General features: G+C 52.4%; 1 protein-coding gene across 1 annotated transcript; it reads right to left on the bottom strand.

Moving 5' to 3' along the window:
- Positions 1-4,182: 4,182 nt before the first annotated feature.
- NACAD (NAC alpha domain containing) lies at positions 4,183-20,730 on the bottom strand. The gene is made up of 10 exons (XM_051970667.1): positions 20,578-20,730; positions 8,328-12,662; positions 7,285-8,214; positions 7,013-7,168; positions 6,511-6,599; positions 5,547-5,630; positions 5,103-5,249; positions 4,850-4,981; positions 4,598-4,720; positions 4,183-4,287 (listed from the first exon to the last, which is right to left on the bottom strand). Exons 1-10 carry the CDS (start codon positions 20,642-20,644, stop codon positions 4,273-4,275), a joined length of 6,078 nt encoding a protein of 2,025 aa, XP_051826627.1. The 5' UTR covers positions 20,645-20,730; the 3' UTR covers positions 4,183-4,272.
- Between the last annotated feature and the right edge of the window lie 4,629 nt (positions 20,731-25,359).

The following is a 25,359-nucleotide window of genomic DNA, read 5'->3' as shown; positions in this document are numbered from 1 at the left end:
GAAGAGAATGGGACCATAATTTAGTTCTCTGGTAGGGATACCCGGGAAGACACTCTCAAGAGTTGGGAACGGGGGCCTCAGAATCCTAGCCCAATTGGTAAATAAACACGAACCCCTCTTAAAACATGCCCTCAAAACAGGTTTTTTCAGTTTTTATTTCCAGACTTCCCATAAAGGAAACCTACTTTTTCCAACTTCCCTTGGATAATTGTTAGGACAGGTTTGTTTGTTTTTTTTCCACCTAGTCTAAACTTTTCTCTCTGCAATTCACCTGTGTCTGCCCTCTGGTCAAGAAGAATAAGACTAATTAGTTGACAGACCTTCAAGTACTTGAACATAACTTCCAGGATTTTAAATATCCCCAGTTCTTCCCATTGATCGTGACATGACAAAATGTACAGGCTCCAACTCTCTTGGGGATCTTGAGTTTATCACTCTTGCTTTTTAAAGCATGACACCTAAAATTGGACACCTCTTGATGTGTTCTGGTCAGAGCAGAGTCCAACGACCCTCGTTAAGGTACCATGTAGTCTGTAGTCCACTCACAATCCCAGGTCTTTTTCAGATGAAATATCAAATAGATCTAGAGACTGACTTTAATAGTTCTGGGTTCAGCTTTACATGCATTGTATCTTACTTGATTCTCCTCAAAGTTCTACCCTAGCAAGATCTTTTGGGAACCTGATTCTGATTCAACCTTTCTAGCTTTGATTTGTTAAACATGCTGGCTATGTCTTTATCCAAGACATTAGGAAATAAAATCATTTAACAGCATGGGGCCAACCACAAATGCTTTGGGGCATTCCCCTGGAAATCGCTATTCAAATAGCTTGCAAATATACCTGATCATACATATGCTCACTTGGCCCACATTTTTCTACCTTTCCCCAGAAATAGTATGTGAGTCTTTATCAAATGCCTCACTAATATCTTGGTAAGTCTAAAGGATTCCCTGGTCCATCAGACTAATAACTCTATCAGGGGGAAAAAAGGAAGTTACCATTAGACACACAGGACATACTTTTTTTTTTTTTTTTTTTTTTTGGATATTTTTCTTCACCTTCCTTTCCAAAGTCATTCTTTTACTCTCCCTTTCCAGTAAGTCAGCCATCCCTTAGCAATAAACAATTGAAAAGAAGGGGGAGGGGGGATGAAACTGTGCCTATCAAGTGTGACAATATACAGTGTCTCAAACCCATATTTCCTCAATTTTTTAGAGAAGGGGGTGCATTTCCCAACACTTTTTTGGGACCACACTTGAGAATAGCCTTCTCTAGGTGAAGCCGTGTGTGGGTTTGGGGTTTGGTTTTTTTTGGCGATCACAGCTTCTTTTCCTAGATGTCTAGAATACATCGTAGAACTTTTCCTAGGACTCAGTTACTTAGAGGTTTCTTTTTTTGAAAATCAAAAAAATTCACCTTGTTACAGTCTAACCCCAACTCTCCTATTTTTCCAAGAGCTTTCCAAGTCACCTACTGTATCTCAATAATCGCATCTTTCACTTTTGTAGCTAGTGAGATAGGGGACAGAGCTCTGCAGTTAGGAAGACCCAAATTCAAATCTAGTCTTAGGCACAAAGTAGGTGTGAGACACAGATTTAATCTGCCTCAGTCTCCTCATCTATAAAATGGGGTAATTGTCTCCTAAATAATTGTGAGGATACAAGTGCTAATTTTCTAAAATACTTTACATGAATGCTAACTATAATATTATAGGGGCCTAGTGAAAAGCTTATTAAAGGCAGGAAGGCACTGCTTTCTTGCTCTCTTTTTACTTAGTATTAACTTCCTACTCACTTTGTTTAGTCCTTTCCAGTTCTTAGTCATAGAAAACAATCAAATTTATAAGTTTGGTATAACTTCTGTTGCCTGTTATGCCATCTACTCTGGCCGAAGTTCTTCTTTTCCCCAGGATAGCTTTTCCTAACTCTCTCCCCTTTAAATTATCTTTAGCATTCCTTATCAATCTCAACTCATCCTGAACTTTAACCCTCCTGACTCTCAGCTTCCCGGATTGTCCCATACTTTAGTATTAATTTTCCTCGGTATGTTATGGCGCTCTGAGCAGCCACATCTCCGTTGTTACTCCTTTTCCTCCATATTAGAATTATTTCTCTGTCTTCAGTTTCTTTCTTAAAAGCATCCCATTCTTCCTGAACTGACTTTCCCTGTAGAATTTTAATTGATGGAATCTTGCTTGTTCTTTCTCTGAATCCTTTGAATTTGCCTACCTAAAATATAGAGGACATATTAGGTCATGTGCACTTTCTTCTCAGAGTTCTAGGGTCTTGGTCAGATTTTGCCTAGTATCTCCTCTGTCAAAAATCCTAAGATGGAATAGTCAATTCCCCGACACTGCTCACAGGAACTGATTCCTCCTTGTTGGCAAGGATCAGTTCCAGAATAGGGTTTCCTTTATTCAGCCCTCTACATACTGTAGGATTAAATGATCATAAATACAAGTCAAGAAATATTGGTGATTCGACTTTTTGGCAGAGTGAGTTCCAGCAGATGTCTAGATAATTTAAGTCCTTCCTCATTATTATAGCAAGCCTTGTGCCAGCCTTGTGGTCCTATTCCAGAATTCATCTATTTCTCCTCTGACTAGAAGTGCTTTTCCCTCTTTTCCCCCAAAGTTTGCCAGTCTCTGAAGTGAGCCAGTAATATGTCGTTCCCTGACTGAGAGGACAAAGAGCTGACAGTCCTCAGATCTCACATCTTTCCACTGTTCTTTCCTTAACAATCTCCCCCCCCCAAAAAAAAAAATTGCCTAACTCTGAACTGGATCTGTCATGAAAGTCTCCCACCTCTGACTTGGAAGGATCCTCACACCATGCACCTAAATTCTAGTGATTAAAGCAATCATCATGCTTTAAATATCCTAAGCTTTGTACCTGCTGCTGCCCACTAACTAGGGATGGATGACTGGCCGCATTTTCACTGACCCCGAGTTTCCTCCTGTGCAAGATGAAGGGGATTGAACTCCCTACTAGCTGATCTTTTTGACTCTGACTTCTGAGCCAGGGATTGAGCTAGGTTAAAAGTTCTAATAGTTTCCCCATGGGTTTGTGGGAAGAAATAAAAACTCTGGGGGGAGGGGGGAGAGTTGATCAAAAGAAAAAGGAAGACAACAGACACTCCAGTCCTGCCTGGGTCCTGAAGTTCCAGGAAGACTGCAGTACAGTAGAACACACCTGCCTTGCAGGCAGGATTTAAGGGTTAAAATAGTACATTGATTGAAAATATAGGCCACATTTCCCCTTCCCCCCTTCTAGCTTTTGTAAAACCTAACTCTAAATGGTGTTAGTATAGATGGAGAGATTTTTTTTTCACGTGATAATTTTAGCCATATGGTCTGCAGTGGGTCTATATATATTTCCCCAGGGTCTAGAAAAGGAGAGATTCTCTCCCTCGCTCCTGGGCCCCTACTGGTCATCTGCGGATAGAAGCCCTAGGATGTCCTCCCGGCTTTGAAGGGAATCCATGCTCCCAGAAGGCTGGCTTCTGCCCTTAGCTCAGCCCTAAAGGAAATGACCTGTGAATGAGCATTAGCACCTGCCAAGGCAGGGTGGGACCGGGGAAGGGAGAGGCCTCCTCCTAAAAGCCTGCTTCAGGAAGCTCGTTCCCGTCACCAGCCCCCCTCAGACCCAAGCCTTCCAGCCGGGAAAAGCCTTTTTTGCTCCTTGCAAGAGGAGCAGAAAGATGTTAAGACAGTTTCTGTGAAGCCAGACCCTACCTGATTTCCCCTCATGCCCACACCCACCTTTGCCCGTGGGCCAACGGAGATCTCCATAGCGAGTTCTCCAAGAGTCGGCCCAGGATTCAGGGGGAGTAATTTGCCCGGACAGCCTTGGGAGGAAAGGAGCTTTGCCCTCACCTTCCTCTCCTGCCCACCTACTCCGCAAGTTCAGGGAGCGAGGGGAGGGGAAAGACCCACGGGGGAGGCAAGCCCCAGACGCCCCATTACGCCCATAGCCCCGCTAGTCCTCCTCGGGCCTAAGCCCCCCCTCGCCCCTCAGCCGGGAGGAGGGCTTCCTCCTAAAGTCGGAGCAGCAGGCCCGGCTCCGAGTCCAAGCTGCGCCACGGGCCGGTGTCCCGGAGCCAGACCCCGCCCCTCTTCTGGAAAGGCGCCCCCCGGGGAACTCTTGGGCGGGGCCGGGGGAAAGGAAGAGCCACTGCCGCGGGGAGTGAATACAGGTTTATTGAGCAGCATTAAGTTGAGGGATGCAGGGGCAAAGGGGAGTGGGGTGGAGCTGGCCGGGCAGGGCAGTGGCTACATGGTCAGCTCCTACGAGAAAGGGACAAAAAAGAGACATCAGGGCTGGGGGCTGCAAGCCTCGTGACGCCGCAGCCCCTCCTGTCTCCCCCCACCCGGAACAGAGCTGCCTGCCAGACCGGGCCTTTCGCGGAGCAGCGGCACCAAGGGGGAGGAGGCAGCCGCGGTCAGGGGAGGAAAAAGCCCTCCAAAAGCAGAGGCCGGGACCTCAGCCGGCCCGACATGCTGCCAACGGGGCGGGGGCGGGGGCGGGGAAGGGCAGAAGCTGGGGCTAGCCCACGGCCTGAGCTCTGGGCTCGGCCTCCGCTGCATCCATGCTCACCATAATGGCATTGACGATGTCGTTATTGTTGTGTCTCAGCGCCCGGACGGCCTTGGCTCGAGACACGTTGGCCTGCGCCATCACCAGCTCGATGTCGCGCACCTCCAGCCCGGTCTCGTCCACCTGGCGACAAGCGGGAGCGGCTGGGCCCGTGGCCGGGGGGCCGCCGCGACTCCCCCAGATCCGCCCACCCCCGCGTCTCCGGGACGGCCGAGACCCTCCGAATGGCCCGGCGGCCCCCCGGCCCCTCACCTCCTCCTCCTCCTCGCTCTCCTCCTTGATGCTGAGGCCGGGCGCCGTCTCTGTGATGATGGGCGAGGGCTCAGCCGGCACTTTAAACTTCTCGGCTGCTGCCTTGTGCACTTGCTGGGATAAGTCCTCGATCTGCGGGCCGGACGGGGCGGGTAAGAGGGAGGCCCAGACTGCCCATCCTCCGCCTTTCTGGGCCCGAGGACCAGCTCCGCGGCCCCGGCCCGGACCCCCCCTCTCCCCCGCCCAGGCTGACCTTAGCCTCCCCGAAGACTATGTAGATGTCTGACGCCGGACTTTTGAAGACATCAGGCTTGGAGATGACAAAGAGGATGTTCTTGGACTTCCGGATGGTGATTCGGGTGACTCCGTGGATCTGCCGAAGGCCCAGCTTTGACATGGCCTGGTGAGGGAGAGGGCGTGAAGGGCGAGTGTAGGAGTCTGGGGCACAAACCCCCACCCTCCGCCTCCTGGGGAAGGAAATCCTGCTCCGGAGGCCAAGAAGAATCATTAACCCCGAAAGGGGAGGAATTTTCCTTCCATAGAAGTTAAACAAGAGCCCCCAAATGGACTGGTTTGATTTCCTTCATGCTGTTTGTAGACCCGGACCTGACCATTTGGCAGAGGAGATTTACAAGTTCCTGGGGCTTAGGGCAATGCCCGGCCTCCAGAACCCCCCCACCCCCTCTCCCCAGCTCACCTTTCGGGCCTTCTTCTCGCTCCGACTCTGCTTGGCTTTATTGGCTGTCTCCTCGCCACTTCCCACGGAGTGAGCCAGCTGAGCCTGCGGATGGGACGGAACCAGAACTGGATCAACACTGCAGCCTGTTTTTTGACATCCAGGCCTTGGGTACCATATAAAATGTCAAGAGGAGGCCGGATGCAGACCAATGGAGGAGTCCAGAGGCCAATTTCTCACAACAGAAGCCCCCAGGGAAGAAACAGGAGGGCTGAAGGAAAAAAAACCAACAACCCAAAAACCCCTCCCTTCACAATGGTTATTGCCCAATTTTCCACCAGACCCTAATTGCTTCAGGACTCCGATTGGAGAGTCAAATTAAGAAAAGGCCTCCAGGGTCATGGAGTGTCTAGTCTGTTGTTTTTGTTTTTTGAGGGGGAGAGGATGAGGAAAGTCAGTGCTTGTCCAGAAGGAACTCCACAGGTTGAAGAGGGCTTGACTTAAGAATCCGAAGGCTCAGGTTTGACGTTTGGATGCCCCCATGGATGGAATACTGGACTAGGAGTCTAGAAGGCCCGAGTGCAGACACTAGCTGTGTGACTCTAAGCAAGTCATTGGATTTCTGGCTGCCTCAGTTTCCTAAACTATAAATAACAGTTCCTACTTCGAAGGGTTATTGGGAGGATTCAATAGATAACAATATGGGTTAAAAGTCCTCCAAAGCCGCTATTCACCACAGTGACTTTAGGCAAACAGCACAAGCCCTCCAATCAAAGTTTTCTTAAGTAGATGGGGAATAAAGCCAGAATTAGGTACTTCAGTGGGTAATTGAAAAAGAAAAGTGCTATGTAAACTTTAAAGCAATAAAAAAGAATTTAAGTTGTTCTGGTTATTCTATCTACCTAGAAAGAGAAGTCTCAGAGGGAACATCCAGAGATAAGCCCATTTTCAAGAGTGATTAAGATGGAAGGGGAGAGAAGGATACCTGAGATGGTGCAGTCTGTGGTTCAGTGCTATCTGGGTCCTCCAAATCGGGAAGAGACTCCCCATTACTCTCAGAATCATTGCGGGATGCTGGGGGTGAGGAAAGGTTAAAGATCAGAAAGAGTACAAAAAAGACTGCCTTCTTGTCCGAATAAGAAAAGCCCCCTCCCCTTTTCTAAGGGTGTCGCTTCTTCCTCCTCAATCTCTAGGCTCCCAGATGGACCCTTGGGGCACAAACTGTCTGGGAGTTTGCCTGTGACCTCATGGCTGGTGGAAGGGACAGGGCTCCTCGAGGGCTTCCTCTGGCCCAGGATCCCATGGCAGAGCCCCGGCCTCCTGCTGTGCTAAGCAGAGAATCCTGGCCAGCCGGGATGCCTCTGGCCTGTTTCTCACTTGGGCAAGCTCCGGGCCTCAGCTTGCTCGGCCTGTTTTACCTAAGGGGTGGGTCACTGTGAGACTCCCCGGGAAGGCCCCACCATCTCCCCCGGCCGAAGGACACTCACCGCTGCGGTGGGGGAGCGCCCCGGGCGCAGGGCGCAGGGCCGAGTCGGCTGCCAGCCGCAGCTCCTCCAGTTCTGTGCATCGGGAAAGGGGTTCTGCCTCGCTCGAGGAGCTCGAGTGGGACTGCACCAAGGCCCGCGCCGCTGGCCGCTTGGAACCTGGGGAATTGACAGTGGGGGATGGAAAGGCCGGAGCGGAGAGCCAGCCTCCCTCCTAGAGATGTCCCGTTCTCAGCTCCCTGCCCCGGCGCCCCTGCCCGCCACCCCCCGCTCACCTTCTCTGCTCCGCCGGGGCCCGGGGGGAGAGGTCGCATCTCCCGTACTGCACTCCTCCCGCCGAGCAGCAGCCGGCCCTCCTCTGGGGAGAGTGGGGGCCCAGAGCCCTGGGCCAGGGGCAGGGCCTGGAGGCACTTGGCTGGGAGTGGGGGGGTGGGGAACCACCTGAGGGGCAGACCCCGCCGCGGGAGCCTGCCCTGCCCAGAGCCCCCTGGAACACGGGCTTGAGATCACCTCAGCAGACCCTCCTGGGGCCTGGTCTTTGGCATAGGGGACCACTTTTGAGGTTGGTGTTCTGGGGGACACTAGGGCTTGACCTCTGGGGGACCGGTGCCGGGGAGAGCCTGCTTTCCGTGCTGCTACTGTGCCCAGGTCTGAGGGGCACAAGGCCAGTGGGGGGGTGTTCCCTGAGACAGCCTGGGTCGAGGAAGAGGCCGCTCCCTCCACCCTACCCCCTTCTTGCTTCTGGGCCACGGGAAGTGGGGGGCCCTTATTGCTTGAGGCCTCTGGGCTAGAAGGGGACTGGGGAGCCAGTGCGCTGGGCGTTAGAAGGGGGGCAGAAGAGGTCTGGGGCTCCCTGAAGGGGGGCACAGGAGCAGCAGAGCGGGGCTGCGATTTCCCCACTTTGTGGTTCGGGCCAGCTGCCGGCTTGGGCGGCTTCTCCCTGCCCAGGGGGCTGCGAGGCAAGGGCCTCTTCTCCCCGGAGGGACCTTCTGGCTCTTCGGGGGAACAGTCAGCTGAAGACAAAACAGAGGAAGGAGCTCTCTCCGCCAGATGTTTGGGGCCTCGAGACTGGTCAGTGTCCACCAGGGGCAGAGGAGCAACAGCCAAAGTCCCTCGGGCGGGGGCGTGAAGGGGAGGTCGGACGGCGCCTTGGGGGATGAAGAACTGGGTCCCTCCTCTCCGGGGCTGAGGAGGGGGGCCCGTTCAGTGAACTGCCTCAGGTTAGCCTTCAGCCGGGAGCCTTTCCCTGGGGCACCGCGGGGCCCCTTGGCTCTAAGCACAGGCTCAGGGGCTCCCCTGGCTTCTGGGATCTGCTCACGGGGTAAAGGCTCCTGAGCCAGCCCCTCTGGGCACTTTTCCTCCAGATTAGATGGGGCCTCTGCCAGTAACTCCTCTGGAACATCCATGTGCTCCAGACTAGCTCCAGAATTGGGCTCTGGAGAGCCAGTCTCCTCGGAGGGTTGGAGAGCATCCGGTGACCCCGAGACATTGTCCGTCGTGGTGGGAGAGGCTGGGGGATGCTCTGAGCTCTCGTCCTCAGCAGCAGGGCCCTCGCGCTCCAGAGGGCATGGAGGACTCGGAGGGGTGCGCTCCGGGGAGCCGGGGGGACGCCCTTCCCCACTGAGGCCCCTTGGCGGGGCATCCTCGGAGCCTTTAGAAACGACCGCATAGCTCTGCTCCGCCAGAGGCTCCCAGCCTTCACTCTTAGCGGCCGGCCCTGCCTGCCCCGCAACGCCTCGGCCTTGGCCGTCGGCCGGCTCCCGAGCCTCTGGTGGAGCTTCTCTCTGGGGGCTCAGCGGTTCAGCTCCCTCCTCTGCGCTGGCACCGGCAGCAAGAGCCCCCCGCGCGTCCAGCCCTGCAGTTGGATCTTGGGGGCGCTCTGGTTTCTCGCCCTCCTCCTGCCTCACCGCAGGGAGGGTCTCCGCTGTTGGCAGGGGGCTCTCCGCCCGAGACATCCCCAGGCCTAAGGTGACGCCCGCCTCTTGTGGAGGGTGAGGGGGCATTGCTGCAGCAGTGGGTTCTGGGCTCACTTCTTGTGATGTCTGAGACGTCACAGCATGGGGTTCTGCACCTGCTGCTTGTAGGACCGGAGGGGTCACTGGCCCAGCAATGTGGTCTAAACCTACTGCTTCTTGTGTGGTCTCACATGGCATCGTGGCAGAGGGTCCCTCTTCTCGTCGGGTCTGAGGTGCGTTCTTGGCAACGGGTCCTAGGTCTCCCTCTTCTTGTCGGGTCTGAGGTGCGTTCTTGGCAACGGGTTCTAGGTCTCCCTCTTCTCGTCGGGTCTGAGGTGCGTTCTTGGCAACGGGTTCTAGGTCTCCCTCTTCTTGTTGGGTCTGAGGTGCGTTCTTGGCAACAGATTCTAGGTCTCCCTCTTCTCGTTGGGTCTGAGGTGCATTCTTGGCAATGGGTTCTAGGTCTACTGTTTCTTGTTGGGTTTGAGATGCATTCTTGGCAATGGGTTCTAGATCTCCCTCTTCTTGTCGGGGCTGAGGTGCGTTCTTGGCAACAGGTTTTAGGACTACTGTTTCTTGTAGGGTCTGAGATGTGTTTGTGGCAATGGGTTCTAGGACTGCAACTTCTTGTTGGATCTGAGAAGCATTTCTGGCAATGGGTTCTAGGTTTACTGTTTCTGGTAGGGTCTGAGATATTTTTGTGGCAATGGGTTCTAGGCCTACTGTTTTTTGTAGGGTCTGAGATGTGTTCTTGGCAATGTATTGTAGGTCTACATTTTCCTGTTCGTTCTGAGATGTCTTCACAATCATGGATTCTAGATCTGCTGCTTCTTGTGTGGTCCGAGACATCAACGTGGCAATGGGATCTAATCCTACAGTTTCTTTTAGGGTATGAGATGTCTTCATGGCAGTGGGTTCTAGGTCTATTGTTTCTTGTTGGATCTGGGATATCCTCATGGCCATGGATTCTAGATGTGCTGCTTCTTGTTGGGTCTGAGATACCCTTGTGACCATGGATTCTAGATCTGCTGCTTCCTGTATAGTCTGAGATGTCCTCATGGCAAAGAGTTCTAGATCTGCTGCTTCCTGTGTGGTCTGAGATGTCCTTGTGGTCATGGGTTTTAGAGCTGCTGCTTCATGTATGGTCTGGGATATTTTCATGGCCATGGGTTCTGGATGTGCTGCTTCTTGTAGGGTCTGGGATGTTTTTATAGCCATGGGTTTTAGATCTGTTGCTTCTTGTTGGGTCTGGAATGTCCTTGTGACCATGGGTTCTAGATTTCCTTCCTGTTGGGAATGGGAGGAACCTGTGGCCATGCATTCTAGATCTGCTGTTTCTTGTAGGTTCTGCAATGTTATCATGGTAATGGGTTCAAGATTTGCTGCTTCTTGTATGGTCTGAGATGTTTCTGTGGAAATGGGTTCTAGGTCTGCTCCTTCATGTGGGGTCTGAGGGGTCACTAACAGTGCAGTGGGTTCTAGGTCTGCTCCTTGTGGGATTTGAGGGGTCACTGACACTGTAGTGGGTTCTAGGTCTGCTCCTTGTGGGGTCCGAGAGGTCACTGGCACCACAGTGGGTTCTAGGGCTCCTCCTTGTGCAGTCTGAGGGGTCACTGACACTGCAGTGGGTTCTAAGTCTGCTCCTTGTGGGATCTGAGAGGTCACTGACACCACAGTGGGTTCTAGGGTTCCTCCTTGTGCAGTCTGAGGGGTCACTGGCAGTGCAGTGGGTTCTAGGTCTGCTCCTTGCAGGATCTGAGGGGTCACTGACACCACAGTGGGTTCTAGGTCTGCTCCTTGCGGGATTTGAGAGGTCACTGACACCGCAGTGGGTTCCAGGTTTGCTCCTTGTGGGATCCGAAGGGTCACTGATACTGCAGTGGGTTCCAGGTCTGCTTCTTGTGGGATCCGAGGGGTCACTGGCACAGCAGTGAGTTCCAGATCTGCTTCTTGCGGGATTTGAGGGGTCATTGGCACTGCAGTGGGTTCTAGGGTTCCTCCTTGTGGGGTTTGAGAGGTCACTGACACCGCAGTGGGTTCTAGGGTTCCTCCTTGTGGGGTCTGAGAGGTCACTGACACCGCAGTGGGTTCTAGGTCTGCTCCTTGTGGGGTTTGAGAGGTCACTGACACCGCAGTGGGTTCTAGGTCTGCTCCTTGTGGGGTTTGAGAGGTCACTGACACCGCAGTGGGTTCCAGGTCTGCTCCTTGTGGGGTTTGAGAGGTCACTGACACCGCAGTGGGTTCTAGGGTTCCTCCTTGTGGGGTCCGAGAGGTCACTGACACCGCAGTGGGTTCTGGGTCTGCTCCTTGTGGGGTCCGAGGGGTCGAGGCCATGGCAGCAGGCTCTCCCCCTGAGCTGAGCCCTGGGCCCTGGGCCGGGAGTGGGGCAGGTGCCGCCTCCTCCTTGCCCGTGAAGCCGTCCCCAGCCTCCGGGGAGCCGAACCAGAGAGGGCCCGGGGGCTGAGCGTGGGGCTCCTCGCTGTAGAGCCGCTCGTCCTCCTCCCCGGCGTAGGAGGCCGAGTCGGAGTCAGAAGAGGCGGCCGACGTGTCGTCCCGGAAGGCGAAGGCCTCGTCCACCCCCTCGTTGATGGAGGTCTCGGACAGGGACTGCAGGAAGGAGGCCGAGGTGCTGTCGTCCTCCCCTTCGCTCTCTGGGCTCGGCGCTTCCTCCTGGGGCAGCGCCATGATCTCCACGGCATCGGCCTCGAAGATCAGACTGCCCCGGAAAGGCAGCAAGGTGGCCGGGATCATGGGGTCGCCGCCCGGAAAGCCGAGGCCCGGGAAGGCGTCCCCCCCCTGCCCCGGGCTCCAGGAGGAGCCGCTGTCCCCAGAGAGGCTGGACTCGGAGGAGGGCAGGTCCCGAGGGCCCGCCGGCAGGAGCTCCGTGTTGTCCGAGTCGGAGGCCCCCCCGAGGGAGCTCTCCTGGCCCCCCTCCTCGTTGGGGCAGAGGAGGGAGAAGTCCCCGCTCTCGGGGGCGTCCAGCCCCTCGGTCTCCACGAGCAGGTTGGGGGAGCAGGACGGGGATGTGCTGAAGCTGCTGGAGGAGGCCCAGCTGCCCCCCTCGGCGGTGATGTAGGAGCCCGAGGGGGAAGTGGGTGGGGAGCCCAGGAGGTCCGCCTCGGCGTCGCTGAGCTCCTCGCTCAGGCAGAGAGAGTGTGTGAACAGGTAGGAGCAGGCCAGCTTGGTGGGGGTGGAGGGGGCTGTGAAGTAAGGGTCCGGGTCCGGGCGGGGGGAAGGCACAGGGAGGTCGCCCTGAGAGAGCAGCTCGGGGGGTGGGCTGGGGCCAGCCCGCTTGCCCTCCAAGTCCCTGAGCTCTGAATCCGTCCCCGTCAGGGGCGCGGCGGCCGGCGGCTCCTTGGGCAGCTCCGGGGGGGCCCGCTGGGGCCCGCTGCTGCTTGTTTCTTCGCCCATCACCACCCGAGGCTCCAGACTCTGCAGGATGAGGGGCTCCTCGGGGAGTCCTTTTGGGGGCCCCACCACGGGGCTGCACTCTCCCAAGGCAGTTCGGCCGGAACTAGCGCTGCCCGCTCCGGCGTCCGAGCTGGCCCCCTCTGGCTGCGGCCGGTCGCCGCGCTTGGCGGGGAGGAAGGCCAGGGGGAGAGGGGCCGGCCCTGGAGTCAGGTCCCCCCGCATGGGCAGCTCCTCGGGCGTGGGCAGGTCCCCACTGGGTGTAGAGGCAGCAGCATCCTGGGGTTCGGCTGTGGAAAAGAGAAACGAGATGTGAGGAAGGGAAGACACTGGGGAAAGGACCAAGAGGAGGGCCTCGAGCCGTGGCTTCTCAGAGCCCAGGCCCCAGAACGGCGCGGCCAGGATTCCCGCGCCATTAGCAGGCGGCGGCAGCCCGGACAGGCCCTTTGTCGCCCCAAACCCCGGGCTTCTCCTGGGCAAGGGGAGGAAATGTTTCTGGAATGACGGACAGAAACAATTCTCGTTGGGCGGCACTTCCAGGAGCGGCTCTCGCCACAGCTTTCAGAGGGAGGTAGTTCCCCTCAAAAAACATTCCTGTAGGGAGCCCCGTGAGGTGGCGAGGGGCTGGCTGTTACCCAGGAAGCCGCAGACCCGGAGAGCCCTATGCTACCTGCAGTCACCCAGAGAGCGTCCTGAGTCTAACTCAGGTCTGACGCCGAGCCTAGCACTTTATCCCCGAAGAAACAGCTGGGCTGGGACACACGGTTCCCAAGGCGTCGGGGACAGACTGCAAGGTTCTCACCTGTTCTCTATCCTAATTTTTATACGATATCATATATATATATATAGGATATGTAAACATATACCCAATAATCCTGTTATTTCCAGGTTATATCGACCACCTGGATGCAGAAAAGCATTGTGCACGCGCGCCAGGTCTTTTGCAGCTGACAGAGTACAAGGCCTGGGCCAAGGTGAGGAACCAAGGTTCTGGTTCTGGTCCTCCTCCCCCTGAGGCTCTGCGGCTCTCAGCAGTCTGCAGGCCAGAGGGCCCAGCCGGGAGGAAAGCCTCGGAGAAAGGAAGGAAGGAGGGGAGTCTGGAATCCCGTCCTGCCCCTACCTCCGTGTCTGACCTTTACGCTGGGTCAGGGGCCTTGGCAGAACACGACCGCTGGCACTGGATGCTCTGAAAAAGCTCCTTTCTGGTTTTCCCCCCTATTTCTTAGGATCCCATCGGAATGTGTGATCCAAACCATATAGACAGCCCTGTGCTCTGACCCCCCAAAGTCCTAAGGGCTCCCCTTCCTTCTAAACCGAAGCTGCTGCTGTAGCTTCATCCCTTTAAAAAAAAAAAAAAAAGCCCAAGCTCCCGTCTCAAATAACAGCTGCAATCTCTCAGCTCTTCCCTTCCCCCCACAAACCAGGAGAAAAGGGGGAGGGGGAGGCAACCTAGCTGGGCTTCCATCCCTTCCATCTCCCTCCCACTTCCCCAGTCTTCGGAGCTCTGCTCTAGCATGGGGAGGGGGAGGGGAGGGGGGGGAGGAAGTGGCCAGCTCTCCTAAGCTCCCTCTGCCCTCGGGAAAGGTTAGGAACAATCAGAGGCTTCTCCAGGGGTCAGATACCCAGGGAGAGAGGAGGGAAGAGGCCCAGGGTCCCCTCTTCTTCCCCTTGCCCTCCCCTCCCCCTCTGAGCATCTGCTTTATTGTAACCTCACTAGGGGACAAAGAACAGAGGCTGGAACTTAGAATCTTGGAATTGGGGGAAGGACCTTAAAAATCACTTAGGCTCACTGGGTCCTAAATGAAGAGCATCTGAAAAGGGATCTTCGAGGTCCAGCCCCCTCGTTTCACCAGATGAGGAAACCCAAGGTCCAAAGTGACTTGTCGAGATTACAGAAGCAGGATTTGAACTCGGATCTCTCCATTACACGCCTCCCATCTAAAAGGGTTGTGTGTTCGCTGTACGTATTTTAAAGATGGGCGGAGAGAGAACAAAAAGCTGGAGACACAGCTCTTTCTCCAGGACATCCCATGGATTTCCCCTCTCTCATCCCGGCCTCCGGGACAGCGGAGGAAGGGGGAATCCCTGCCTCGGAAGGCAATGGGAACAGAAAGTCCCTTTCTATTCTGCTTAAATCTGAAGGGAGCTTCCATCTTGTAAGCTCCTTGAGGGCAGGCGATCTATCATTTTTCTTTCTCCTCAGCATTATTAATGCACATAACGAGCATTAATAATAAATAAGATAAAATGATAAATGCTTGTTGAAGTGAATTGAGCAAACGACTGCCTGTCGGGAAGCTATTCTCTGCTGGAAATAAGGAGGATCTCACCCCAGGGACCAGGCTGCCACGGCAGATGGAGGAAGCCGTATGCATCTCAGCAGGAGATGGCCAGCCCAGGCCCTGACTCAGCGTTTTACCCTGGTTGGAAGCTGGAAGGAGGCAGGGGCCCCTCTCCTCACACCAGAGGTGTCTCACCTTCCCTGGGGTCAGTCCGCATCCCATCAGCCCTGGAGTCGGTCAGAGACAAGCTCACCAGATTGGGAGGTGGGGAATAGGGAGACCCTGCACCCTTCCCCCCAGCCCCAGCCACTAGGTATTAGCATCCTATTAAGGCAGGCCAGAGGCAGCTCCTCAGTTTGCCAAAAAGCCCTAGACTCTAAGGCAGGAAGACTGGCTTAGAATCCCAGGATTCTGTTCCTCCCGGCTTCCAAGGGTAGCTCCAAGAAAGAGAACCTTTGATATTCAAATATGCATAAGATCAAATTCCCAGGTCATTCCCCTACAGACCTTTGGTTAAGCAAGTGGGAAGGGGGAGGAGGAAGGGAGCACAGTGGGCTAAGGAAGGCCTTTCTGAATCACTAAAGTGCAGATAAACCCAGAATTGAGTGGAATGAGTTGGACCTGGAGTCTGGAAAGTCTGGGTTTGACGACCAACGTAGGCAGTTAATAAATAGCTAGGTAGAAAACATCAGCCCACTCAGTCTCTGAACCTCAGTTTCTTCATCTGGAAAGGAAGAAAGAAAGAGAAAAGAAAAAAGGCAGAAATGAGGGAGGAAAGAGAAAAAGACAAGCAGAAAGACAGAGACAAAGAAAAAAGGCAAGAAAGAGGGAGGGAAGGGGGAAGAAAGGAAGAGGTAGGAAGAAGGAAAGAAGAAAGGAAAAAAAGGAAAGTCTGAAGTCCCCATCAGCTCTAGTCCTAATATCTTAAGTCATTCAACCTCACTCCATCTTAGTTTCTCCATCTGTAAAATTGAGATAATCCATTTAGTACTTAGTAATCTAAGGAGCACAAATGTGTCATGGTAGCTCCTGTGCAGTCTGACCCTGCTGCTAAAACCCAGAGCATTGATCAGAAAGTTCAAAACTCATGCTCTTAATCCAACAGTTTATTTCACTCTCTCTTTTGGAGCCTGGAAAAAAATTTTTTAATCAAGGACTAGAAAACACAAGTATAAGCAAACCCTTCCCCACTTCTAAGTAATGCCATTTTGGGGTGCTAATAGTCCCTAATAAAAACAGGAAACAACTCTTGAATAACACTTGAAGGAAACATTAACTTGAAGATGAATTACTGCAGAACACTTTAGCCATGTAATTTTAAGCTGCCCGGAGAAAAGAAATTCTCTCATACTTCTAGAGCAGGTACTTTACATCTTTCCTAACAACCTTGGGAGATAGGTTAAGCAGTATAATCTCCCTTTTTAGGATTAAGGAAACTGAGCTCAAAGACCACAGGTTAGAAAATGGCCAGCCCCTACCCCTACCTTTCCCCATTCAAATCCATCATTTCCCACTAAGCAGGCTGAATGGAGAGCTTATCGGCAAAGAAGTGTGGACCACCTAATATGTATGTTGCCAGGAAATGGGCACATCAAATCAAAGAGAATGTGGGAGAGCTGCTTTGAGTGAAAAACGGGTAATATCTGGGGTTCTTTTCCCAGCCTGTTTGGGGAAGAAGGAGCATGCTAGAGAAAGTCCATAAACCATCAGGACAGCTACCACGGTCCTAACTTGAGAGCGGCTGTTCATTGTTCCCTGTCTTGCCATAATCCTTCATTTCCTTACCACATCAGCAAGGTACCCTGCCCCAGGATGGAAGAAGTGGGGTCCCGATGCCTACGTGCCATAGCCCAGACGGCCACGACAAGGGGTCCCACCTTACAGCACAACTCCCACCTCGAGTCATCTTCCACAAACTGGCCAGGCAAAGGAGGTAGGGACAACAACGGGTCCTCTTGGGGCAAGCCAAGGTAAAGCCATTAGCAGCCTCAGTTGACTCGTTATAAAACGAGCAGGTATGACTGGATACTCTTAAGTTTTCTTTCTTTTGCCAGCTGACAGCTACAGGAAAAAAACTCCCGCTAACTTTGTCATCAGACGCCGAGGGTTCAAATCCCAGCAATACAACGAATGAGCTCACTTGACTTGGGAACCACTAATAAAATGGGACCGATAGCTCTTATATTACTGACCTTTGGTGACAAAAAAACCAGGAGCCAATACATGTCACCTGTGATTATTCTTCGATACCACCTTTTCCCCGCACCCCCACCTCCCTGTATCTCCGGCTCTGTGCTGTTCTTGGGGAAGAGAGGGTCAGCTCAAAACAAAGCCCCCAGTGGTGGGGACAGGACAGGGCAAGGGAGGAATCCAGGAACCTGAGGGCCTCCCCGGTAAACTGGGTATCCTCACTCCCTCAGGGAGCCAAGTAACCAGGAGAGGGAGGGAATCACCCTGGCGGGAGGAGGCGCCCTCCTGCACCCCCGAAGTACTGGCAACTGAAGACCAGTGGAGCGGCCGCAAGCCCAGGGCCAGTTCCGGCCGTAGGGGCAGCTCCCCCCTAGCCCCACCCTCGGCGCAGGCTGGCCAACTCACCAATCGGCTGCGTCTGGTCCTGGGGACTGGCCATCCTGAAAGGGGGGTCGGGTCCTCACTTTGAGACTATTCCTAGCTTCTGCTTGAAAGGGAAGAAACTCAGGGGGATCAGGGAGGGATGGGAAGCATCCGATTTCTCAGGGACTGAGGAAACCGCTGAGGGCGAGTTTGAGGCAGAGCTTGGAGAGACAGCGGGCTGAGAACTTAAGAATCCCCAGCGACCTAGGGGTGGGACTAACTCCCAGCACCTGGAAGCCTCTGTAGCCTCGCCTTAAAGGATCTTGGGAGTGGGTGTGGCTGACGGACGAACTTTGTGAGAAGGATGCGGGGTCCCGGCCCGGCGGGGACCGGGGTCTGACTCGTGGGGAGATGGGAAGCGCGTTCGCCAGTCGGAAAGGAGAAACTGCCTCTCCCCATTCGCTGCCCTTTCCCCAAAGAGCTGATCCTCTGGCTCAGAAAATTGCCTTGGTTTCTCTCTGTCCCCTGGAGTTGGGGTTAAGAAGATGAAATGAAGTTGTCCTTCCCCTGCCCAGAGCTTTGTGCCCAGAAAAGGCACTATGAGGGTGGGGGTGGGGGAGACAGAGACAGAAAGCAGAGAGAGGGAGAGAGACAGAGAGGGAGAGAGAGAGCTGTAATGGAAGGAGAGACTCAAGGTTAAACCCTAATTCTGCCACTTACAACTTGCCGGACCCCGAGCAACCCTCTCCCTCTAAGCTCTCTTATCCACACACGGTGATAATATGCACATGACCGCTCTCATGGGCATGTTGTAAGGCTCAAACTACAGAGTGGGCTGAAAGCATTTTGTAAATGGGGTGGATGCCAGCTGCCATCGTTAAGATGGGTTCTGGGAGGTTGATGCTGGCAGCCGGCCTGAAGGCACGAGAGCCCCAGCTAATGAGAAGAGGAGAAATGGGGAAAGTAGAGGGGTTTCAGAGAAAGTGGGGGAGGGGAGGGGATTTGCTGCAAGGCAACAAGGAGAATTGGTGGTCTTCTTGAAACCCTGGATAGTCTCCTGATCCAGCTGCCCCCTCGTCCACCCTCCCCCCAATTGGATCTCTCCTTCCTATGGGATTTGAAGAAGCAAGACATTATATAGATAGGGTCAGACCTGAGTTCAAATCCTCTTTCAGACTGGACAAACCACTGGATCTTCCCGGCCTCAGTTTTCTCTATCAGTTAAGTAGGGACTAGAGCATTTATTTAATTTAGGATTGTAGTAAGGATCACTAATGAGATTGTGTGTGTGTGTGTGTGTGTGTGTGTGGTGTGTGTGTATACATATACATATATATATATATATGTTTGTAGATATGTATGTGATATGTGTTATGAACCCAACTCAGGATTGTAGTAAAGATCCAATAAGATAATTTGCGTATGTGTATGAAGTGATAATAATCATGTATACATATATATAACATATGTGAATATATATGAAGTAATAATAGAGTAATCATTTTGTAAATTGTAAGAAATAGACCCTGTTCCTTACAAAGCATATGGCTTCAACATTGAGATTTTTGTAGAGGTTTCCCATTCACACACTGGGTGCTGAGGGCTCTAGGAGCCAAGTACTAGGTTTAAGCTGGCTACACCCACCAAAAAGGGGTCCCAGGAGTGGGAGAGATGACTTTCCAAGACAAGTCTACCATTTGAGTTAGGGGAGGAAGGGATATAAGTGTGTTAATGTTAGATTGTCCATGTGCACTCTCTTGCCTCCTCCCCTCCTCCCATCAGTCATATAAGCACTTTGAGAAAAAATCCAATTTCTGCCATTTGGCTCCTGGGAGCCCAAGAGGAAAATACCTTAGTGGGGTGGAGCCAGTCCTGGCTAATCTGGGATGGGTAATAACTGGGCTTTGGAGGATGCTCCTATTCCCAGCTCCCTTCCTCAGGACTTTCTGCCCCTGCTTCCAGTTCATTAAAGATACCATTGCTTGGTCCCCTAGGCAGACCTCCTTCTGGCCCTATCATTTGATCATTCTTTACTAAGAATGGATGTTCCAAAGGTTTCCTTAGTTCTGTCCCTTCCCTCAGGTGGGTTTCTTCAAGACCCACTTTTCTTTCTCTCCTGGTCTTTCTCCAGTCCCCCTCAAACTCAGTCCTTTCTCCAGTTGTGCGCTCCAACTTTGCACAGTTCAGATCTTCATGTCTGTCTTTGCCCCCAGCCTCTGTTCTTTTTTTTCTTTCTTGAGGCCCTAATGTTGTTCCCCTTCAGTTCCAAGGCTAAGGGTGCCTCCCTCCTATCCCTACATTTGTAGGGAGCTCCGGAGATGCCCGTCCTTAAACTGGCAGTTTAACTGGTAACTTACTCTGCCCTTTCCAATTTGTGATATTCTTCCTCCTTTCCCAAAACAAAACAACCAAAAAAAAAAAAAACCTAATAAGCCAGTAAATTACAAATGGAGATGGGAACTAGGGCTTGTGAGGTTCAAGATGGACCATTTGGGGAACCCTCTTTTGTCTGGCTCAAGATAAGAGGGGCAGATAAACTATGATTTTGCCCAAAGCATGTTCCAAGGATGCTCCAAGGGATAGAAGATCCTGGGAAATACACAAGTCTTGCTCCCTCCCTAATCTGTTACTTCTCTTAAGGGGTTCCGTGGAAATCTAAAAGTGGAAGTCTGTAGGAAGCGGTACCCTGAGGAGTGCCCTTAAGCTCAAGGGCAGAGAGAGGGCTAGGGCAGGGCCAAGGGGACAGGAAGGAGATGCAAATCTTCTTAGCTCCACAATCTCTCCACCAATCACCTCTCCCAAACAGGCTTGAGGCCTAATCCATTCCTCCTCCTGGGGTTACAATTCCACTCTTCCAGTCACCTCTTTACTCTTCCCTGTAAGAGCCTCCTCCCCAGCCACGTGGGTGTCACTATCCCCCCAGGACCCCCTGTCCTTCCCCATACACCTTCTAGCCCAGCCAAGGTGGAAGGAGGAATGATGGGGACAAGGATGGAAGATGGGCTAGGAGAAGGAGGCTTAGCCTGGAAATTAAGCCAAAGACCGGAGCCCGACAGGGACTGGAGGAGAGCGTGGAAACCAGGGAAGGGGCAGAGGCAGGGAGGGCAGAGAGCTGAAGGAGAAAGGGGAAGGAGAATGGGCAGGGAGGCAGAGAGCGGCGCTGGGGGATGAGGAGCACCACAGGGATGCGCGGAAGGATGCCAGAAGGGCAAAGGATGCAGGGATGAGGCGGCGGGCGGCAGGGAGGGCTCGGGGCCGCGCTGTCATTGTCCCCTCCCTCTTGGCTCCTCGGACCCCAGCCCGGCAGCCTGGCCCTTCCTCCCTGTCCCCTCCCGTCCCCAGGTGCGTCCCCGCTCTCTCGAGTTCTCACCTGTGCGGGGGCCCGGGCCGCCCCCCGCGGGCAGCAGCAGCTCGGCGCGGGCCGCCTCCCCGGGCATGCTGGCTGGCTGGGGGCCTGGCGGGGCGGACTGGGGGGCCTGGCGGATCCGCGGGGCGGCCCCTCCCTCCTCCCCGCCCTCCCCGCCGCTGCCTCCTGGCTGCCAGCTGGGTGGGAGTGAGTGTGTGTGTGTGCGCGCGTGTGTGCGTGTGCGCTCGCGCGCGTGTGTGTGTGCGCGTGGGGGGGGGGGTCAGGCCAATGATGTCACCGCTTACTCCGTCCCTCGGCCCCGCCCTCCACCTCCCCCCCGCCGGGTGTGTGCCAGGCACTGCAGAGCCCGCGGTGGCGGGGGAAGGGACGGGATGGGACCGGGACCGGGGGTGGAGGGAGGCGTAGGGAATCGGGACAAGGAGCTGGAGGAAGGATGGGGAAGCATCCGGGGAGGCTGGAGGGTGGGAGGAAAGGCCGCGCGAGGGTCCTCCTGCTCCCCCCCACCCCGCCAGTGCTCCACCTTGGCGTAACCTGTCCACGGTCGGGTGCCCGTGCGGGCGGCCCGCGCGCGTCCAAGTTCGCAAAGGAGCCCAGGCCCCAGAGCTGACTTGGGGCGCCACGCCATGGCTCACCAGCTCCAGGCTGCTCCGTCATGCCAGGGGCAGCTTGGCCTTCGGCGGCCGACAGAGCGGAGATCAGATCTAGCCTCTGACACAAGTGTGCCTGTGGGAAAGCCCCTGTTTCCTCATTTCTAAAAGGGGGACCGTAATGTGCATGGGTGGTAGCGCCTGTAAAAATAGGTCCTGTCCAACGATCTGCATTAGACCTATAAGACATGAGAAATCTGAGCCTCTGTTTCCTTGTCTGTTAAATGGGCACCATAATGCTTGCTTACCACTCTCATGGGGCTATTATGAGAAAAGTTGTTTTTCAACTTTGTCGCTCTATTTGAATGTGAGGTATTATTAACCCACAATTAGAGCTTCTCCTTCCCCTCGGAAAAGAAAAAAAAAATTAGCCTGCTTCTTTTGTTACTGATCTGCCTCACCTCCTATGCTTACCCAGAGCATCACAGAGGAGCACAAGCACCTCCCTACCTTGGCCCCGACAATCACAGAATTTCCCTCTGCCCCGATGAGAAGCACTCTTCTCTCTCCAGACATCAGCATCTCTAGAACCACTGGCGCTTAGCGGTTTAAGATAAAGTGCTTGTTCCTGAGATTATTTTATTTGAACCTCACAACAGTCCCATGAGGTAACCATTCTCACCCTTGTACAGTTGGGAAAACAGATTCAAAGTGACTTGTCCTTTCTCAGTGTCAATTGATGTCTTCAAACCCTGTTCTTTCTGGCTCAAAATCTAGTGCTTACCAAGGCCAAGAAGATACTCTCCCTCCCCTCTCAGAACTTGTATGCAAAAGTTACTGTATGAGGGGGCTGGATTAGCTGAGGGGTGACCAGGTGCAGTGCTAGAGCGCTCCCCTTGGAGTCATGTTGAGCTATGACCCACTCTTTGACTCCAGTTGGGATTTTCTTGGTAGAGACACTAGAGTGTTTGTCATTTCCTTCTCTAGCTCATTCTACAGATGAGAAACTGAGGCAGAGTTAAGTGACTCATCCAGGGTCACACAGCTATAAATGTCTGAGGCCAGATTTGAGTTCAAGACGAGTCTTTCTGACTCCAGGCTCGGTACTCTTTCCATTGCATCATCTAGCAACCCCTCATGAAAACCCAAGTTTAAATCTTACCTGATACTAGTCTTGGTATGTCACTTATGGCCTTGACAAGTCACTTAACCCATTTGCCTCAGTTTCCTCATCTGTAAAAAGGAGATTATAATAGCACCTAATTCCCAGAGTTGTTATGAGGATGAAATGAGATAATTGTGAAGTGCTTAGCACCAAGCCTGGCACATAGCAAATGCTAATGTAAATGTAGATATATAGGGAAATGACAGCTAACACCTGTTCCAGCTGTGATTTCACCAGAGATTGGAGTAGGGGGTGGAAGGACAAAGCTTAATCAAATTTACCAATCAGGTGTGGCTGGATCTGAAGCCTGGAGTCTGACCAGATTTCCTTTATCCCTAGCTGGCCTTTCCTTAGCCACTACTGATTTTCTGGGTTCCTTCATAAAGTTATTTGTATGGAAAGAAAGATTAAGATGGTGCTAAAGATTTGTGAGGCAGGCCAAGAGCCTTGTCCTCCAGAGGAATCTCTGAACAAGTTAACAGCAATGCATTCACAACCTGTGCTTACTTGATAAATTTTAAGTCCTCCAATAGGTAAAGGAAAAGGTCTCTTCTCCTTGTCCCTGGAAAATGCTGCCAGATATAGGATGAGGCATCTTGCCCTCAGTGGATACAGAGCAGGCAGACTGTTTCCAAGAATAAACTTGGGCCCCAGAAGTACAGGGGAAGGCTTGGATTTAAAGGTAACCAAGAGCCCTTCATTTTGTACTGGGCCCCATTGAGGGAAGATAATATCTCCAAAGCCCTTCAATTGCAGACTAAGGGTTTTTTCCAGTATCCTATATTGACTCGTTTTTCTGCATTGCTATGCTGAGGGGAAAGGGAACCAAAAATAGATTATCAGCATCCTTAGTTCTTTTCCCTGTCGTGTAGCTGGGGCTAGGGAGGATTTGGAAAGGGGTGTGAAATGGTGGGAAACAACTCTAAGTAATAATTAGCTCCTTTCATCTACGAGCCAATGCTACACTATAAAGGGGTGGAGCTCAAGAGATTGGTCCTCCCAATCATCCAGTAGTGGTCACCATGGAAACCACTTCCTAGTTGCCTGGTAACCATAGGGCCCAGCTGCATCAGTAGCCATTTCCAGAGCAATGAGAAAAGAAAGGAGGTAGGGCTCATTGGGATCAGGTGAGGGAGGAGGGCTCTTGGGCAAAGATCAAAGATTTAAAAGGCTGCAATTAGTCAGATAATTTTCTCCTCTCCCCTCCTCCCCAACTAAGAGAACTCTCAGCTGCTATTGGAAAACAGCACTGAATTTGGAGTCAGAGGTCAGGTTTGAGCTGTTATTTTTGTTGTGTGACCTTGGGTAGGTCACTGCTTGAGGGGGGAATTCAGTTTTCCAATCTGTGAAATTATATTTTCCCAAGCTAAATTCTAATAAAGGCATTTCTAGTTCTCTTTCACCCAGAAATCCACACATATCCACAACTGGACTCTTCCCATTTTTGTATTTCTATGCCTCTCTCAGGGAGGAAATTTATCATAATTGTTTTTTCCTTCTCTTCATTGAGATCAGTGTGAGGTAGTGAGGGTGCTGGATATAGGAAGACTGCACTGAATCCCATCTAGAATGCTCAATTGAAGTCTGGTGAAATTTATGAATCCTTTCTTTCTCAAAATTAAAGTTGATAAAGAATGCATCAAAATTCTCAGGATGTAAATGCACAAAAATACATAACAAAGTGATTTTTATCAAAACTCACCAAAATATCTCTTAAAACATTTACAGAAAAAAAAAGTGAACATCTCTGCTCCAGTCCAGTTCCATTTCACAGATAAGATTCTGGCCTGAGCAATTGTGATTTGCCCAAGATCATAGCAGTAGTCGTGACAGAGGTAGGTTTTTGTGGTATAGAATGCAGATGCAGCCCTCTTTCCATTCTTGTTGATCAACCCTTTCAGCCTTCCCAACCACTCCATCCCAGATCTGTCCTAGTCATCTGCCTAAAACTGAAGCCACTGAAATTCATCCCTGCCATTAGGTGAAGGCCTTAACTTCTTTCCCTGGCATTCAAGGTCTTCCATGTTTCTGGACTCTTTCCAACCTTATCCTACTGAACACATTAACCTGGGGATGAGCAATTATGCAAGATACCATCCATCTTCAGTATCCATTGGAGGTCAGAATAGCAGTGAGATGTGTGTCTGAGAGAGACAGAAACCGGGAGAGAGACACCGGGTGGAAGAAGAGACAGAGTCAGATGTGGGTAGGAGAGAAGAGAAAGGGGAACAGGTTAGACTCATTTTGGCCAGTAATTAGCAGTTAGAATGCAGACTGGTCTTTTCGAAGACTTCATAGGGAATCTGGTTTCCGAGACCAGATAGCCATTTGTGAGGTCTCTTGAGATTCCTTAACCTGTTTCGTGTTCCTGCCATTAGCAGATCATTGTCCCTTCCCTCTTCTTCCAAAGACCAGTCCAATTGCCACACAAGCACCTATAACAAAACCCCACCCCTCAGAATGCTTCTTCTTTTATAGCTCTAGGTCCCACCTGACACAAAGCCTTTAACAGTCATCTCTAGTATGACTTTAAACCTGTTTCGGTGCCTGGTTCAGGATGTTTAAAGGATCTGGTAACCTAACCAGATGAAGGTAAGGGCAGCATTTGTGGGAGTTCAAACTAGAGATTTAGGATACACATTTAATTTGCATGTTTTCATGAGCACCTGACATTACCAAAGGAAGTTTATTTTTTTTAAGATCATAATGCACTGGGAAATGCTTCATCCAGAAGGAAAGGAAAGACAAAATCACCATACCCAAAGACCCAGCTGAAATCCCAGGTCCTTTAGTGCTGCTTTCTGACCTCATTCTGGTTGTTTTAAGTCAGTCTTTCCAGCTGTAAGATCCACGTACAAGTCTCAGCTTTTCCATTTATTGGCTGGGGGTTTGTACAGATCACTTATCAGCCATTTGCAAACTGTACCATGTTGTCATGTACCACAAGTACTTTTAACTTTAGGATTATTTAACATGTTACCAGTTTTTTACATTCATTTCCCCAATCTTTCCTGAAGGAAAGTAGCTTCACTA

The sequence above is a fragment of the Antechinus flavipes genome, chromosome 1 (genome assembly GCF_016432865.1).
Source record: "Antechinus flavipes isolate AdamAnt ecotype Samford, QLD, Australia chromosome 1, AdamAnt_v2, whole genome shotgun sequence".
In the NCBI taxonomy this organism is placed as follows: Eukaryota; Metazoa; Chordata; class Mammalia; order Dasyuromorphia; family Dasyuridae; genus Antechinus; species Antechinus flavipes.
The sequence above is the reverse complement of the archived record's forward strand: the minus strand, read 5'-3'. Positions and strand labels throughout refer to the sequence as shown.

Coding starts and splice junctions, on each gene's coding strand:
- NACAD (XM_051970667.1), bottom strand. CDS start 20,644: ATGCCCGGGGAGGCGGCCCGCGCCGAGCTGCTGCTGCCCGCGGGGGGC. Junction 12,663..20,577: donor CGGCCCGGGCCCCCGCACAG/GTGAGAACTCGA, acceptor TCTTTTCCACAG/CCGAACCCCAGGATGCTGCT. Junction 4,721..4,849: donor AGAGCGAGGAGGAGGAGGAG/GTGAGGGGCCGG, acceptor GCTTGTCGCCAG/GTGGACGAGACCGGGCTGGA.